A 16,961-nucleotide genomic window follows, 5' to 3' on the forward strand; every position below is an offset into this window, starting at 1 on the left:
CAGCCTCAGTTTCCACATATGGAAAGTGAGAACAATAGTACCTACCTCCTGAGGTTTGGAGAATAAAATGACAGAGTATTTGTAAAGTGCTTCTCAAACCATAACATGGCAGTATACATATACTAGCTATTATTATTTTGGTTGCATGACTTTTAGACATTTCTCTACTTGATCAAAGGATCTTAGTGTTAGATCGGAACTTAGAATTCTTTTAGTCTAGGCCTCCCTAATTAGAACATCTATGAGGATTTGTTGATTAAAATAAAGAGAGAAGAAAAAGCTCACATTAGTTAAATATAATAATTATCTGATTAACAAAAGGTAGAATTAGGGATTGGTAGAGGACAGTTGAAACTAATAACAGCTAACATTTTATATGGTGCTTTAAGGTTTACAAAACTCTTACCAATATTATCTCATTTGATCCTGATCATAACCATTAGACGTAGATGTTATTATTATCCTTATTTTACAAATTTGGAAATTGAGGCAGATGGAGATAAAATGGCCCCAAGTCACAAAACTAATACGTGACTGAGGCCAGATTTAAACTCCAATTTTCCTGACTATAAATCCAATGCGCTATCCATTGTGCTATCTAGTTGCCTAAAATGAATGTTTTAGATAATCTCTGGATGTCATTTACCCAAGAATAGAGTTAATTGAAAATTGGGTGTTCCAAGTTTCCTACATATGGAGATAGCTTACCTCATCCACATTTTCAAAGGCATTGATGATGTCATAAGGTAAACAAGACAGCAGATCTATCACAAACCAAGTTTTTAGATAGTTCATCCTTATGAGCTTGGGGTCAGAAATGACCTCTCCACCGGGACCAACAAAAGTCGTGTGGAAATTTAAAACAATGTCTACAAGAAAAATAACATCCACCACACTGTCCAGCACCAGCCAGGCTATGTTGTTCTGTTTTGTTTTGAAGGAAACATTGTAAGGAACCATAATGGCGGTGTAGAAAGTAAGAATTAAAATCACCCAATCCCAGGTCGTTTTAAAAGCACAGTAATGTAAAATAATGTGTGGTGGAGTCTTTGGAGCTTCTTGTTTATACTGAGGAAGAATGTCTGATCCCAGCTGAAGAACCTAAAAAAGAGAAAATATGTTATCCATATGAACATGGAACTGAAGTCTAATGATTTCCTACAAAGTATCTTCCTAGCAATCTAGCAACTATCGGACAATAACCACAATATAATTGACAATTACTACATGGAAGAAAAGCATATATATTTAATGACCTGTATGTAAGAGGAGAGGTCATTTTCAGAAGTAAGTAGATTACAATGCCCTTCAGATTTGAAAATGATGCTGGTAATACGTATTTGTACAGGTGGAAAGTGAATATGATGTACTTTCCTCAACATACAAACTTAGCATGAGCTTTTTTGGCCATTTTCTTCCCCACCACCCCATTAAAAAAAAAGTCTCTGTTCATGGATCTGATTCTTTGATTCAAGTGCAATACCAAGATTTTGCTCAGATTGAACTACCTACCCTTGCTTACTACACAATCAAACTGATTTGTCATCTTGCTTTATGTTTTCTAGCAGTCACAGCCATCCAATCTATGTGAAAATTTTGCTTCAGAGAGTGCTGGAAACATTTCCTTTGCAAATTCTGCCAATGGCGAAGCTATCTGCATTTGACATACAATAGCTATCATCCCTCTCTCATCCATGTCTAGCACCTCAGACAGCAGTGCTACAATTCCAATGGCCAAACTGTACCCCCAGGATCTCAATGGTAGTGATCCTGTATTTTCCTTTCAGAGGGCACTACCAAAACTGTTTCAGAGGTAAAGTGGACAAAATATAGGCAGCTTTATTTTTCCCCCTAAACCAAGGGTCTACATAATCAGGTCTCTTATCCACCACATTGCTATTCTATCACTACAACTTGGCAAGTGCAAAATACTAAAACTTCCTACATTTCCATATTTGTTTGCTTTTTAAGCCAATGTACTAGATGGCTATGGGCGCAAAGAAACCAGACTTACTAAATGAATGATTATATTAATTTTTCTGGAGGTAGCATCAAATCACCTCTTACCCCAATTTCATACTGTAAATTCTTCCAGATCAGGTAATATGTCATAATTTTCTGTATTCTAGTTCCTAGTATGATGTCTTAATTCAATACATGTAAGAATCCTGAGAACAGGGACTGTTTCATATTTTGTCTTGGTATTCCCATAGCCTAGCACATGGTAAACATTTAATAAACACTTGTTGAATTTAATTTAATTGAAATGATGGTGGCTGATGATGCTAGTGATTCCATAGATCAGAGGTTCTCAAATATTTTGGTCACAGGACACCTTTTCACTCTTAAAAATTATCAAGGAGTCCAAAGAGCTTTTGCTTATACCTATAACTCTCAATATTTCCCTTGTTAGAAATTAAAACTGACCATTAACATATTTACATGACAATGCACTTTAAAACAATAGTAATAAACTCCTAATATGTTGGCATATGTAACTTTTTTTTATTTTTTTAAACTGCATTTTCAAAAATTGTAAGAAATATCACAAATAATAATAATAATGATAGTGACATTTTTATGTAGTTCTGAAATTTTCTTTAATGTTTGGTTTAATAGACAGCTAGATTTTCCTATCTGCTTCTATATTTAGTATGTTGAGATATGTTGTTTTAGTTGAAATGTATAAAAAAAAATCTAGCCTCACAAGGATATATAGTTGAAAAAGAGAGGAGTATTATTATAAAAATGGTTTTGAACTTGTAGACCTCTATGAAAAGGTGTAGAAATTCCAGAGGTCCATGGGCCTCAATATAAGAACCACTGATCATCTACTCTTATAGAACTCAAATGGTTCAATCCATGCTCTTAGCTCTTCTCTTCCACTAGATTTTATTTGCACCATGAACAAAATATTTTTTAATTCTCATAAGGAGCATTGCCTTATAAATAGTTGTATTCACAGAGATAATACTCCTATTCTTAGATGATCTAAAATTTGTGACTCTATAAAGGAACCAGAACCACTGAAATTTTAAGGAGATATGTCTATTTCAGCCCAATCAAAGGTTAAACTCTAAAGGCAGACATAAATCCACATGGAAAACTAAAAAACTGTCAATAAAGGAAATTCTAATCCTTAAAATTAATAACTGGCTCAGAAACTTGGGCACATATGGCTTTAAATACAAATATGCATGCTTAGCTTTCAGAATAAAGGAACAGATAGCAACCATGCAGCACATCTAATACCTTTAGCTGACCAAAATATGCCACAGCAACTAGTGTGGCACATTTTAAAATACAACTGGCTCATACAAACTGGGTGATAACACGAGAATTGCTCCAATCTAACACAAGTATTATTTTACTACACTGATGTAGCTATAAAAATATCATAGGATTTTTCCTATGTTACAACATTAAACCATATTCTGTAACTTCACATCTCTTCAAAAAATAGTTTATGTCTGAAATTCACACCATTCTGTTATCTCTTATGTTTGGACATGTCAACAACACACAATTCCCTAACTCCAACAGCTCTAGAGAACTGAAGTTTTCCTGATGTCAACACAAATGAAGGAGAAATGGTAACAGATTTAAGTCCAATGTTTTATGTGAAAATGCATCAAAATGAAAGAGATTTCCAAATGCATTGTGTTGCCATGAGTCTTTAACACTGAACTCTACACTAAGGCTCCCAGGCTTAAAATGATTAGGAATGGTATTATTAATTATACAAAATCAAGTATTTATCAAGTGCCTTCTGTGTGCTTTATACTGCTTCTAGTAGCTAAATTTTAAAAATGGAGGACATCTTTTATAACCGATGATGGAAAAATAAATGTGGAATACATGAGTTTTTCCTGCCTCATTTCTCCTTGCTCAAAGGAAATTTCCCACCTGAGCATGTATAATTCATACTAGAACAGATTTACTATTTCAAGAGCAGTAGGGAATAAAAGTAATTTCTTGTCAAGAAAACATAGTTTTGTGACAGGAGAAAAAAAGTTAGCATATTAACCATATTTGGAACAGTGACTTTTGAAGACAGTTTCTCTTCCTTCAGTTCTCTCTGAGTTGAGAGTTCGAAGTTCATATGACACACTTACTTCAGCTAATCTTGAATGTTTGTGGACCACCTCTGTTTTGTTCATTGGAGTAAGCTGCTGCAAAACACTTCGACTATTTGTCAAAGCTCGGGTCAATCGGGCAAACTTTGTCCAACCTTAAAAAGGGGAGGAAATTAAATCTCAGTGACTTGCAGAATAGTAATTATAAGCTTATTATTGGCTCTCAATGACCATAAATCACCAAATCTGACTCAAAATGTTTTCAAATGTAAACATAAGAAATTTTGTTGACAAATACTCATGAGGTCTGACTTATAATATGAGGAAAAGCAGTGAATGGTATGGATTTAGAGGACCTAGATTTGATTCCTGGTACTTACCCGTGTCAACATGGGGAAGTCCCTTCACTTCTCTGAGTCTCACTTTGCTCATCTGCAAAATGGGGGGATTTGATTAAATGATCTCTAATGTCCCTGCCACCTCTAGAGTCTTTGAAGAGTTTGTAATGTGGATAAGTGAGGAAAAAGCAAGAGTAGGTAAATTTAAGGAGAAAAAATCCAAAACCTTTTGTTGTATCCTTTAATTTCATTATTATGATTGTCATCTTCTCAGATGAGCTAAAAAGATCTAAAAAGGCAGAATAGGACACTACTCTATTTTCCAATTTATTACCACTTTTCTCCACTTTCACCTTAATGAAATATCAATAAATCAAACTAGGTCCTTCCTAGTCCTACTCTTCTTTACCAATTCTCTCTATCCCTCCCATGGACAGATAGTTGGCTGCACCTAGAAGAAATCCAGTCTTCTTGATTATTGTACAATTTTTTTGCCCTTTTAATTTGGCTAATTCATGGTACTGTGCCAAGGTCTATTCCAACATCATGTGTGACCAAAGAAAGGCAACATGGAATAGTATATAGTAAGCTGGCTTTGGAGTCACAAACACCTTGTTTCAGATCTTGCCTGTATGCACATGGGCAAATCATTTAATCTCTCAGAGACAAGGCAACTGTTTGAAACTATCATTTGCAAGTGAGTTGCTGATCTATATTGGTTAAGGAAATTTTCATAATATGAGCTCCTATGCCAGTAAAATCACATATATATGCTCCCTAGAGGAAAAAGAAAGAAAGAAAAGGAAAATGTGAACCAGAGCTAAAATAAAGCTTTGAATTAATGTCTTTTTGCTTTAACTTATTCTGGGGAAGGGAAGGGAAGGGAAGGGAAGGGAAGGGAAGGGAAGGGAAGGGAAGGGAAGGGAAGGGAAGGGAAGGGAAGGGAAGGGAAGGGAAGGGGAGGGGAGGGGAAGGGAGGGGAGGGAAGGGGAGGGAAGGGGAGGGGAGGGGAGGGGAGGGAAGGGGGAGAGAAGGGAGGGGGGGAAGGGAAGGGAAGGGAAGGGAAGGGAAGGGAAGGGAAGGGAAGGGAAGGGAAGGGAAGGGGAGGGAAGTGAAGGGAAGGTAGTTAATGTGTATGCTAAAGTTGCTGCACCCTTTTGTTGATTAATTATTGAGATTGGTTTGGATCACAAATATCCTCTGTCTTAAAAAGAAAACCACTTAATTGACTAAGAATAGAATCCATTTTGCTCTTTAAATTTAGCCCCCTTCTTAGTCTCATTCAGGAATTTACAAGCTAGATTGCCCATGCTTGGCTAGCAAACTGCCTCATTCTTTTATCTTACTCTAGATATACTGCAGAAAGAGGGGTCCATTAGCTTTAGATCATGAACTCCATGTTTTCATGGAGTGCCGTAACCTGGGAAATCAAAGAGTATTATTGTTCTCTAGTGTTGGGATTGGAAGCTCAATTCCGTGTGGACAGTCTCGGGCGGGTAAAGGTGGGAGCTTCTAAATCTTAGAGCTCTCACGAGACCCCCCCAGGAAACGGCAGGGAATCGAGGTGAACCGAGCTATCTCGAGTAATTCCGCCTCTTCCCGTGAGAAACGTGATGGGAGAGAGATCTCCCCGCCCTTGAGATGGTCCCGGATCTGGGCACACTATAGTTACCTAACAGCACGGTATTCAGATGCAAACTATGCGGCTGAAGGTTAAGTAGGATTGAGGAAGCCTGAAAGCTCTCTTAGCACGTGAGGAGCCAAGAGGACAGTAGGCTCCGCTTTTCTTCTTTCCTCTCTCCCCTCCCCCTCTCTCCCCGCTTGTACTTCTACTTCCAATCCCTTAAGATCTTAGCCTCCTTAGGAAATCTCCCCCTCTTCCTCCTAAGGAAGACCCCTTGCACTTGTAACCGAGACCCTGAAATAAAGCTCAACCCTTGTTCGACTTTGGAACGTCCTTTCTCTCATATGAGCATCCGGTTTTGGCCAACCGAAGACCTCGGAGGTGAGGTAAGAAGACTTGGGTAGCCCACAGGCCTCTAGGCCTGGCACTCTAGAATGATTATTAGATCTGGGCTATTATATATAAGTATGTGTGTGTACATAGAATAGATTTTCTTGTGTACATATATACGTGTGTGTACATACATATAATAACACAGGTAATAAAAGTAGCTGGTATGAAGAGAGATTTAAGGTATGTAGCTACATTCTGAACTGATTCTTACAATCACTCTGATCATCTATGGATGATGGTAATAATTGCTGGTGTTTGTTTGTATTGTAGTTTATACACATTAGTTCATTTGAACTTCACAATAATTGCATGAAATAAGTGTGATATCCTTTAGAACTGATGAAATAATGGCTCAGAGAGTTTAATTAAATTGACTACAATTCCACAGTTAATAAGTATCAGAGTTAACATTTGAACCCAGACCTTCCTGCTCTCTCTTGGTTCTTGTGTCTGACTATTCTTCTAGGTCTTCTTTGCTGAATCATTATCCAGCTAATGGCTCCCTAACTATGGATATACCTCAAATTTCTTGGCAAGACCCTATTACTTCTAAGACCAAATAGAACTCCAGTCTGGCATTTACCTAGCTTCAGCCTACATTTCCAGCCTTATTGTACGTTCATCCTCTACGTTCCACCCCAAATGGTCCTTTTTGCTCTTCCTCATACACAACACTACAAATACCATTTCTGTGTCTTTGAAGAATCTTTCTTCAGTTCCTTAGGACACTGCTTCTTCATCTTTTCCTTTTAGAAACTCTAGTTTCCATCTAAACTTAGCACAATTACCACCTTCTACATGAGGCCTTTTCTGATTCCCTCCCCCCAGCAAACTAGTAACCTCTCCCTCCCCAAATTGCCTTGTATTAATCATATATATATATATATATATATATATATATATATATATATATATATATATATATATATATATATAATGTGTATATATATACATATATATACCTACATATATATACATATATATATGTAGTCTCCTCTGATAGATTCCAAGTTCCTTGAGAATAGATATTCTTTTACTCTTCTCTTCATATAACCCAAAGCTTAGCACAGTGTCTGGAACAAAACAGGAACTTAATAAATGCTTATTGGTTGCAGACAGCACATTGGGAAAATGCTGGACTTGGAGTCGAGAAGATCTGAGTTCAAATCCTGACATAGATGCTTGCTTGCATTACCCTGAACACATCATCTCTCTGTCTCACCTTCTTTATCTGTAAAATGTGGATAATAATAGCACTTACCTCACAAGGTTGTTGTGAAGATCAAATAAGTTAACATATGTAAAATGCTTTGAAAAACTGAAAGTACTACATAAATTCTGGTCATTGATTGATTGACTCCTGATCCAGATGGCATTTTAACCTCTCCCTCTTGAAACTAATAGTTACTATAATGCATATTACACAAAGATAAATGTGACAGATCTATTCTATAGTTATTTCTATGTAGATGAGAGGGGTTAGTTATATAGAGAGAGATATAACTTTATCATTTTTACTAGAAATTTTTATAATTTCTAGTTCTATTAAAAATCATTAATATGAGGATCAAGGCTCTTGCTAATATTCTGTGTGACTCTGTGTGTGTGTGTGTGTGTGTGTGTGTGTGTGTGTGTATTGTGAAGAGAAAGAGAAAGAAACACAAAGAGATAGACAGACAAACGGACAGTGGTAAGAGCACTGCCCCCCTAAAAAAGAAGACAAACTTTCTCTTCTATTTCCCTGTTGGAGGTTAATTCCTAGGTAGAAAAGGATTGAAGCAAGTACACCCCTTATACTCCACTGGGACAATATAAATACTCTTGGCACAGGCTCCCCTATAATTTCACGATCATGATTTCTTGTCCTCCCAAGGCTTGATGGGGACAAGGAGGAGAGAACCTGAGGACAAGCAGGGTGATTATACACATATCAGACAAAACAATCTTTACCTGGAGTTTACTTGTCACACCAGGAAACCTACTGATTTTTTAAGAAAAATCTCTCCAAGTCAAAAGCACAAAAAGTTTTTATTCTATGACATAATACAGTTATTTGAGGAGAATGATTGTTGTTCATTGTTTGATTATCTTTAAAAAATCATTATTTATATCCCTCCCCGAAAGAAAAATAATTCATGGTCACTTATAACACAGTGCCTAGCAAACAGTAGGCTCTTGATTAATGTTTATTGACTAGTTAAAAAAATAAAATTGAATTCTGCAACTTGTTCAAGGGAAATGTCTTTTATTATTATTTGGGCGATCTAGTCTCTTAATATGCAAACACACAATTTCTATTCATGTCAGTAAGAGTACCATAAACAAAAGACAAGTTGATAGCTGAATTAAACATATTTGACACTTGGGAATGAAAGGTAAATTAAGAATAATTTAAGCTATTATGTCACTGAACAAAAATAATTAACTATTTGATTACTGGTAGTCACTCAAAATTTCATTCTAAAGTCCTACGCCTAATAATGTATTTTACTATATTGATTTAAGGAGAAAGCATAGTAAGTATTAAGATTTCTCTTACCTTTATTCAATTCAACTGTCTAGTTGAACATCTTAAAGCATAGATCTAACCATGTCTTTCCTCTTTTCAGAAATCTGTAAGGGTTATTGTCACTTCTAAGATGAAATACAAAATCATCATACACTGAAAGCCCACATTAATATGACTCCCTTTATTATCTTATTTCATATAATTCTCCTTCATGTGCTCTCCATTCCAGGCAACAAGGTACGATGGAAAGCATACAGGATTTGAAGTCAGAAGACCTGGGTTCTAATCCCTTGAATGCTACTTAACTTAATCTCTGTAACCTTGGGAAAGTCCATTTCTCCAAGCCTGTTCACACAGTTATAAAATAAGTGGATTAGAGATGGCTTCTAAGGTCTCTAGCCACTCAAAAACTATAATCTCATGAGCCAAATTTGCCTTCTAACTGTAAAAATTCCCATCTCTCTGCTTTTGTACTATTTTCTTCCTCTCATGTTTCTTCTCCTCACTACTACCTTTTAAAATCCCTGTCTTCCTTAAAAGGGACAGTGGCATGATACAGTGTATAGAGCACTGCACTTATAATCAGAAAGGCTAATGTTCATGAGTTCAAATTTGGCCTCAGATTCTTACTAGTTATGAGATCCTTGGCAAGTCACTTAACCCTGTCTGCCCCAGTTTTCTCTTCTATAAAATGAGCTGGAGAAGAAAATGGCAAACCATTCCAGTATCTTTGTCAAGAAAACTCCAAATGGGGTCATGAAGGTTGGACATAACTAAAAAATGATTGAACAACAACATCTTCCTTAAAAGTATAGTTCAAGTGCTTTCTCCAACCAAAAGCTTTCTCTTTTCTATGGTTGTTGATCCTTTTCCTATTAAAATTATTTTAAATAACTTTCTATCTATCTGGCATTTATTTTTCTGGTCATACCTTGCATACTCCCATGCATTCCCCTTTCCTCAGGATATAGAGGTTGCAAGGCAAGAATATACATACTTACATACGTAGATATCTCTATGTAGATATTTATATGTATATGTGTATATGCACGTATGAATGGTGTGTGGTATGTGTGTATATAGAGGGAGTATCATATCTTCAACACAATACTTCCACATTTTAATAAGAAAATCTTGAATTCCAAAACTTTCCAAGATCAAAAAGAATGAATGGTTCTCTAGTAGTGTTATTTCAGACAATTGTACATGACCAGGGCAAGTGAACTGCTACTTGAAGCTGATTAATCTGTCTCTCCTTTGGAGTCCAACTCAAATGCTATCTCCTTTAGAAAGCTTCTTCTGATTGCCCAGATCAGTTATTATCCCCAGGTCTACCTACACACACACACACACACACACATATACACACACACACACATACACACATGTACACCCATTTCATATATAACTTTGATCTCCAACTATCTATTGCACTTATCCTGTAATACTGTGTTATAGTTTTATGTATTTCAGTCAATTACTCTTCATCCAACTATAAGCTCCCTGAGGTCTGGTTCTGTATTAATAAATGCCTTGTTTTGTTTTCATTAAGGAAGAAATGCTTGCCAAATTTGCAGCTGACAACAATCTGGGCAACATAACTAATAAAACAGAGGACAGAATCAGTATCCAAAAAGATCTTGACAAGCTGCAAAGAGGAGCAGAACATGTGCTACAGGCCTAGAGAAGAGAAAAATGGCACCAATTTCCAAAAAGAAATGCTGACTATTTTCAGAGTTATCTGGACTTTGATGCCTTGTGAAATTCTAGAATATATTATTAAAGGGTCATTTTATAAACACTTAGAAAGAGATCAGATTGTGTCATGCCTTTTCCTTGTTTGACAAGGTGATTAGAATGATAGATGAGGTGAATACCATAGAATTGAGTGTATCTAGAGCGAGAAAAATTCTAGCTCATATCTCTCTGTGAATGATAGATGATAACAAAACTAGGAAACTTGAGACTAGATAAATGATCAGATCCAAAGAGAGATACATAGATTTATGCCAACTTAGAGAAAAAGTTATATTGGAATGCCATAGGAATCTATCTTTGACACTCTTCTGTTCACCATTGTTATCAGTAATTTAAAGGAAGACAGAGATCAAATACTTATCAATTAGCAAACAGCACAACAGAGTCAGTATTCAAAAATTTTGTAAAATGTTTTCACAGTAGTCTGAATCTAATAATTGAAATTTAATATGAATAATGGCAAAGCCCAACACTTGAGTTTAAAAATAAAATAGCTGCACATACTCAGGAGACTTGGAACATTTTTGTTTAATGAGCCCATAGACTCAATATGAGTCAACAGTGTCACAGCAATCACAAAAAGTAATCAAAACAGTTAATGTAGTAATAGTCAACACAAATGGAGACACTATGTAGAACCAAGGAATAGTCCTACCATGCTCAGTACTGATCACTCAGGTATCCAGTTTTGGATGCTACATCTAAGAAAGAGCACACATACACTGTAGTAAATACAATTGTATATGACCAGGACAAGTGAATGAACTGGAAATTATTCAACAGGAGCATTAGTTGAAGAATCTTAGACTATATAGTCCTGATGATAAAGATTTAGGGGATTTGAGAGTAATCAAGTTTATGAAGAACTGTTATTTGAAAAAGGATTAGATATTTCTACTTCAGTCCAGAGGAAAAAACATAGATCAATGGATAGAAGTCACAGAAAGGAAGATTTACATTTAGTAGAAGGCAAAGCTTCCTAAGTATAAATGTTGCCCAAGAATGGAAAGGGCTGCCTTAGAAGGCAGTGAGATTCTCATTACTAGAAGTCATCAAGGAAAAGATTGATAACCACCTATAAAGGGTGCTTTAGAGGGGATTTATATTTACTGGTATAGTTTTGAACTAGATGTCCTTCTAACTACATGATCCTATGATTCTGTGAAGTTATAAGGTGGGAAAATCAAGTTAAATTAAAAATAAACAAATACATTCCACAGACATAGGATTCAGCTAACTCAGGAAGATCATTCTAACAATTAGAGCTTTCCAACAATGGAATAAGATGCTTCCTGAAATACTGTGAGTTCCCTATAACAAATTATTCAAAGGCTGGGTGATTACTTGTCAAGGATAATGATGACAAAGTATTGTGCAAATGGCAGTTATTAATATCCAGTGATTAGCACAATGCTCTGTGCTCACTAAGATTATAATTTGCACAGCAGTGATTGACCTGCATTGGTAGAGAAAGTTCCCCATACAAATGAAACCATTTGTTTTTCAGTCATTTCAGTCATGTCCAACCCTCCACGACAGCATTTTGGGATTTTCTTGGCAACGATACTGGAGTGAGTTGCCATGTCCTTCCCCAGCTCATTTTACAAATGAGAAAGTAAGGTGAACAGGGTCTTGTTCAGAGTCACAAAGCTAGTAAGTGCCTGAGGCCAGATTTGAACTCATGAAGAGAAGTCCTCTTGATTCCAAGTCCAGTCCTCTAAACACTGTACCACCTAGCTGCCCAAGGAAGCCATATGTCAGGTGAAAAAAATCATTGTAGCAGTTCCTATGGTAGCGAAGAAATGGAAGCAAAGTGGATTACCATTGTTTGGGGATTGGCTAATATATTATTTTTCTGCAAGAAATGACAAACAAAAGATTCAGAGAAGTATTGGAAGACTTATATGAACAATGCAGAGAGAAGTATGCAAAATAAGGAAAATAATACACATAATTCCTACAAGAACATGAATCTAAAGAACAAAAATAAAATTAAACTGAATGCTATGAATTTATAATGACCAAGTCTATCCCTGTAGAAGAGCTTTAAAAACTCACCTCCTTTCCTTCACTGGAAAGGTTGGGGACTATTTTTAAATAGCACTGCAACCTCTTCTATTTGAGACTTCTATCCTACAACACAGGTCACAATCCATGCCTATCTATCCTATATCTCTTTTGTTATACTTATGTAATCCCAAAAGTTCACTACAGTGGGTCTACCCAATGTACTAGAGGTTTTTCTCACTTTCTCCTGACTTCACAAGGATACTACTAGAATGTTATGACTATCTATCTGTCATCTCTCTTACCAGATAACCAGTTCATTTTTCTTTCTGTTATATGATTCCTTAGCAACATCTTTTATTCTTCTTCAGAGTTCCTCATTGTTGACATTTTGAGGTCTATTCACATTCACTACACATTTCTCCACTGACCTCTTGTGATATTGAATTTTAGTTCTTCAGTGATAATAGTGTTCCACATCTCTCTGTCATGTAGTAACATCAGGAAAATATTATATGGAAAATATAGAAATTTGCTTTTCAAGGAAAACTGGGAGATAGATAGATAGATAGATAGATAGATAGATAGATAGATAGATAGATAGGGCTGTGTAATTTCCTAAAAGCTCCTCTTCAATTCTGGACCCAATTCATTGTTCATCTGTATCGCTCATCCAAGATATAAATACTGTTGGACAAGATCTATAGTATATTCATACAAATGAATGCTGAAATCTGGTCAATAGACAGTCTTCATTCACTTGGTCATTCTTGTGTATATAATCATGCCAAACACCTTTAAGTCATCATAGAGTCCTTCTATACTGTCCTTGGGCTTGTTGAAATGAAGACAGTGTCATGGTCCATAAACAGGAACATCCAGAGGACCTCAACTCACCTGGAAAACTATGGTTGTGGAATATAGTACATATTGTCAGACATAGTTGATGTGTTGGTTAATTTTCCTGAACTGATTTGAGTTTGGGGTGGGGGAGGGGTTGCTTCTCTTTCTTTTTAATCTTTGTTAAAAAGGATGACATACTGGGTGCTGGAGGGAGGAAAAATATGTCTGAAAACAAATGTAATGTTTAAAGCAACAAGAAAATTTAGAAATTTTTAGAAATTTAGAAAATTTTAATAAATAAGAAATTTTAATAAATCAAGCATTTATTAAGCATCTACTATGTGCCAGACATGAGAGATTTAAAAATAAAAATGAAATATCCTTTGTCATCAAGAAGTTTACATTGTTCTCGGGGACAACAACATGTAGACAGATGATAAAAAACAAAATATAGCATTCCCTCTAATATCTAATACTGTTCTTAGGAAAATAATAATTTGATGTCCCGTAGTACTTATTTATGGGTTTTAGTCTAATGAATGAATGTTGCTTAATTTTGAATAATTTTTAGATTACTAGGATATAGAGGAGTATGAATGGCATGGTTGAAAGAACAGTAGACTTCAGTTTGGAGGAACTGGTTTTGAATTCCACTTTTTGCAATTATTTGTATGATCTTGGGTCCATAAAAATAATTTATTCATGTGTAAAATGAGGGGAATTTAACTAAATAGTCTCTAGAAGCCTTTCCCAGTTCTAAATATGTGACCTATAGAATACAAAAGTCTGTAAGATAATATTATCTTGAGTTTGTTTACAAATGGACTAAGATTTCAATAGCTTGCAAATTTAAGTCTCAATATGCAGAACTCTCACCAATTTATTATAATGAAAAGTGTCTATCTTCCATACCATACTATTGGAAGGGCAAAGAGTGTCATAAAATCAAATGTAAGTGTGTCAGGTTTCACTACTACCTTAACCATTTCCACTACTAAGTTATTGTCCAGAAAAGAAAAATGAGTATCACCAGGGTTGCTAAAATTATTAGTATAGCTACAGTCAAGAATTATAGTTCTTTATATTATTCTTTCATTTATCAGATTTTTCTCAATCTATTCAATTACTCTGAATCTTCTGAGAACAAATCATCAGTAATTTATTATACTCCCAGAAGTCTAGGTCATTAATCTGAAATGTTATCTGAAGAAGAAATGAGTTGCCTCCTGTGAGTATTATTTTTTGTTTTTCAGACTGTGGAGTTCTTTGGTGCTGTAGATAACTCTGAGGTTTTATCTGATGACCATTTCACTCTCCTATGACAACACATGCTAGAAATCACACACACACACACACATACACACACACACACACACACACACACACACACACACACACACACACACACACCCTAAGTAAATTTGTGCAATCATAAGAAAGTAGAAATTGTGTCCTGCTACTGTTAGGATTAAAGGACCTTAGAGGCCAAGTAGTTTTAATCGATATCTGAACAAGAATTTTCTCTACCTCATATTTTACATCATTTAGCTTTAATTTAAAGACCACTAAGAAGGGAGAGCCAGTCATCTTCTACAACAGCCCGTTTCACTTTTGAATAGCTGCAATTGTTAAGATTTTTTCTTTGTGTAAGATTTAAGTCTGAATCACTGTAACTTTAACCCATTGTCTGTATTTCTGCTGTTCAGAGCCAAGGAGATATCTAACCACTCTTTTATATGAAAGTCCTTCAAATATTTAAAGACAGTTGCCCTCCCTAAGTTTCTCTTCTTCCTAAGATATCATTAGTTCCTTCAACCAATTTTTATATGAAATTAACTCAAGGTTTTTTATCATCCTGTTTGTCTTCCTTTGGATTTGGGGGGCATTATCAATGTCCATCTGAAAAAGTAGCATCTGCAATTGTATATAATACTGCAGATGATGATGATCTGACCAGAATAGAGTACAGTGGGACTATTCCCCAAAACTACAGATTATAGTCTAATGGGGGAGAAGGGTGTGCAAATCACTACATACAAACAATCTATAGGAAAAATTGGATATCATCTCAGTAGGAAGGTACTAAGATTAAAAAGAACTGGGAAAAGCTTTTTGCAGAAGATGAGACTTTAAGGAAGCCTTAGAAGACAGGAGCTAGGGATGGGGAAGAAAAATCTTAAAGGCATTAAGGACAGACAGTGAAAAGGCAGAGTCCAAAGAGGGAGTCGTGTGTGAGGGACAACAAGGAGTCCAGGGTCACTGGATCACAGAGAGTGAGTAGGGAAGCGAGGTATTAGAAGAATGGGAATACGGGAAGTCAGACTATGAAGGACTTTCTTAACTCAGCTTTACTTCATTTACAAAATTCAATAAGTGTACCAAATATGCCATTATTCAACTCATTGATAAAAACAATTGCTCCAGACCAAACATAGACTCCTGGGGTACAATAGGCTCATTGCAAACAATAAATGATTATTGGACTCTAGTCATTCAATTTGAGACTAATGTATTATGACATAAAACATATTTCTACTATGTTCTCCACAAGTGTATCATGAAAAACATGAAATGGTCCGTTAAAATCAAGCTAAATCACATCTATAATATTACAACTGTCCCCTGATCTATTGATCTAGTAACTGTCAAAAAAGAAAATAAATGAGGTTTGTCTGGCATGGACTGTTCTTGATGAGCAATACTGACTCCTTGTGAATTATTGTCTCATTTTTGTAACCATCCATTTGAGGGCATAATCTAGAACATTGCCAGAAATCAGCCAAACTTACCAGCCTATAGTTTTGAGTATTCTGTGTGTGGTGGTAAGGTTTTTTTGTGGGGGGGAAGGGGAATTTGCCTTTTTCCTATCCTACAATACTCCACCTATTCTCCACAGTTTTCCAAAGATCACTGACAATAGCTCAGGAATCAGATCAATCAGCTCTTTCTATATCTGAAGATGTAACTCATTCAAGTCTGGTGACCTGAATTTAACAAACACAGCTATCTGCTCTCTTGTCATTTTCACATTAGTTGAGGCATTAACTTTTTATTTTCCATCTTTGTTCTGCCCATTCCAAGTCCTTGCTAAGCAAATGGAAGCAAAACAAGAGTGAAGCAGATCAGTTTTCTCTCCACTGTCCATCATCACACTCTGAATATCCCAAGCAGCAGTCTTATTCCTATATTGAGACATCTCTTTCCCCTAGTATAGCTTTAAAAACCCACATTCCATAATACCCCTTAATTACTATTCTTAATTTCCTAGCCAGTCTCAGCTTCATTGATATCAACACTATTTTTATAGCACCTCCATGTTTTTATATTGATCATTTGTCACACATGCCTTTGCTTCTCCTCTCTGTCCATGTCCTTTAAAAAACATCTATATTGGTCATTGAGCATCCTGTGAA

At 35.8% G+C, this 16,961-nt stretch overlaps 1 protein-coding gene across 1 annotated transcript in view; it reads right to left on the minus strand.

Moving 5' to 3' along the window:
• KCNH5 (potassium voltage-gated channel subfamily H member 5) overlaps positions 1–16,961 on the minus strand; it is a 492,146-nt gene that overhangs the window by 350,677 nt on the left and 124,508 nt on the right. The window contains exons 5-6 of the mRNA XM_072629412.1: positions 4,116–4,231; positions 709–1,101 (exon numbers count right to left, since the gene is read on the minus strand). Of these exons, the coding sequence (XP_072485513.1) occupies positions 709–1,101; positions 4,116–4,231 (509 nt within the window). The remainder of the gene's footprint in view (positions 1–708; positions 1,102–4,115; positions 4,232–16,961) is intronic.

Source organism: Notamacropus eugenii, chromosome 1, assembly GCF_028372415.1.
Source record: "Notamacropus eugenii isolate mMacEug1 chromosome 1, mMacEug1.pri_v2, whole genome shotgun sequence".
In the NCBI taxonomy this organism is placed as follows: Eukaryota; Metazoa; Chordata; class Mammalia; order Diprotodontia; family Macropodidae; genus Notamacropus; species Notamacropus eugenii.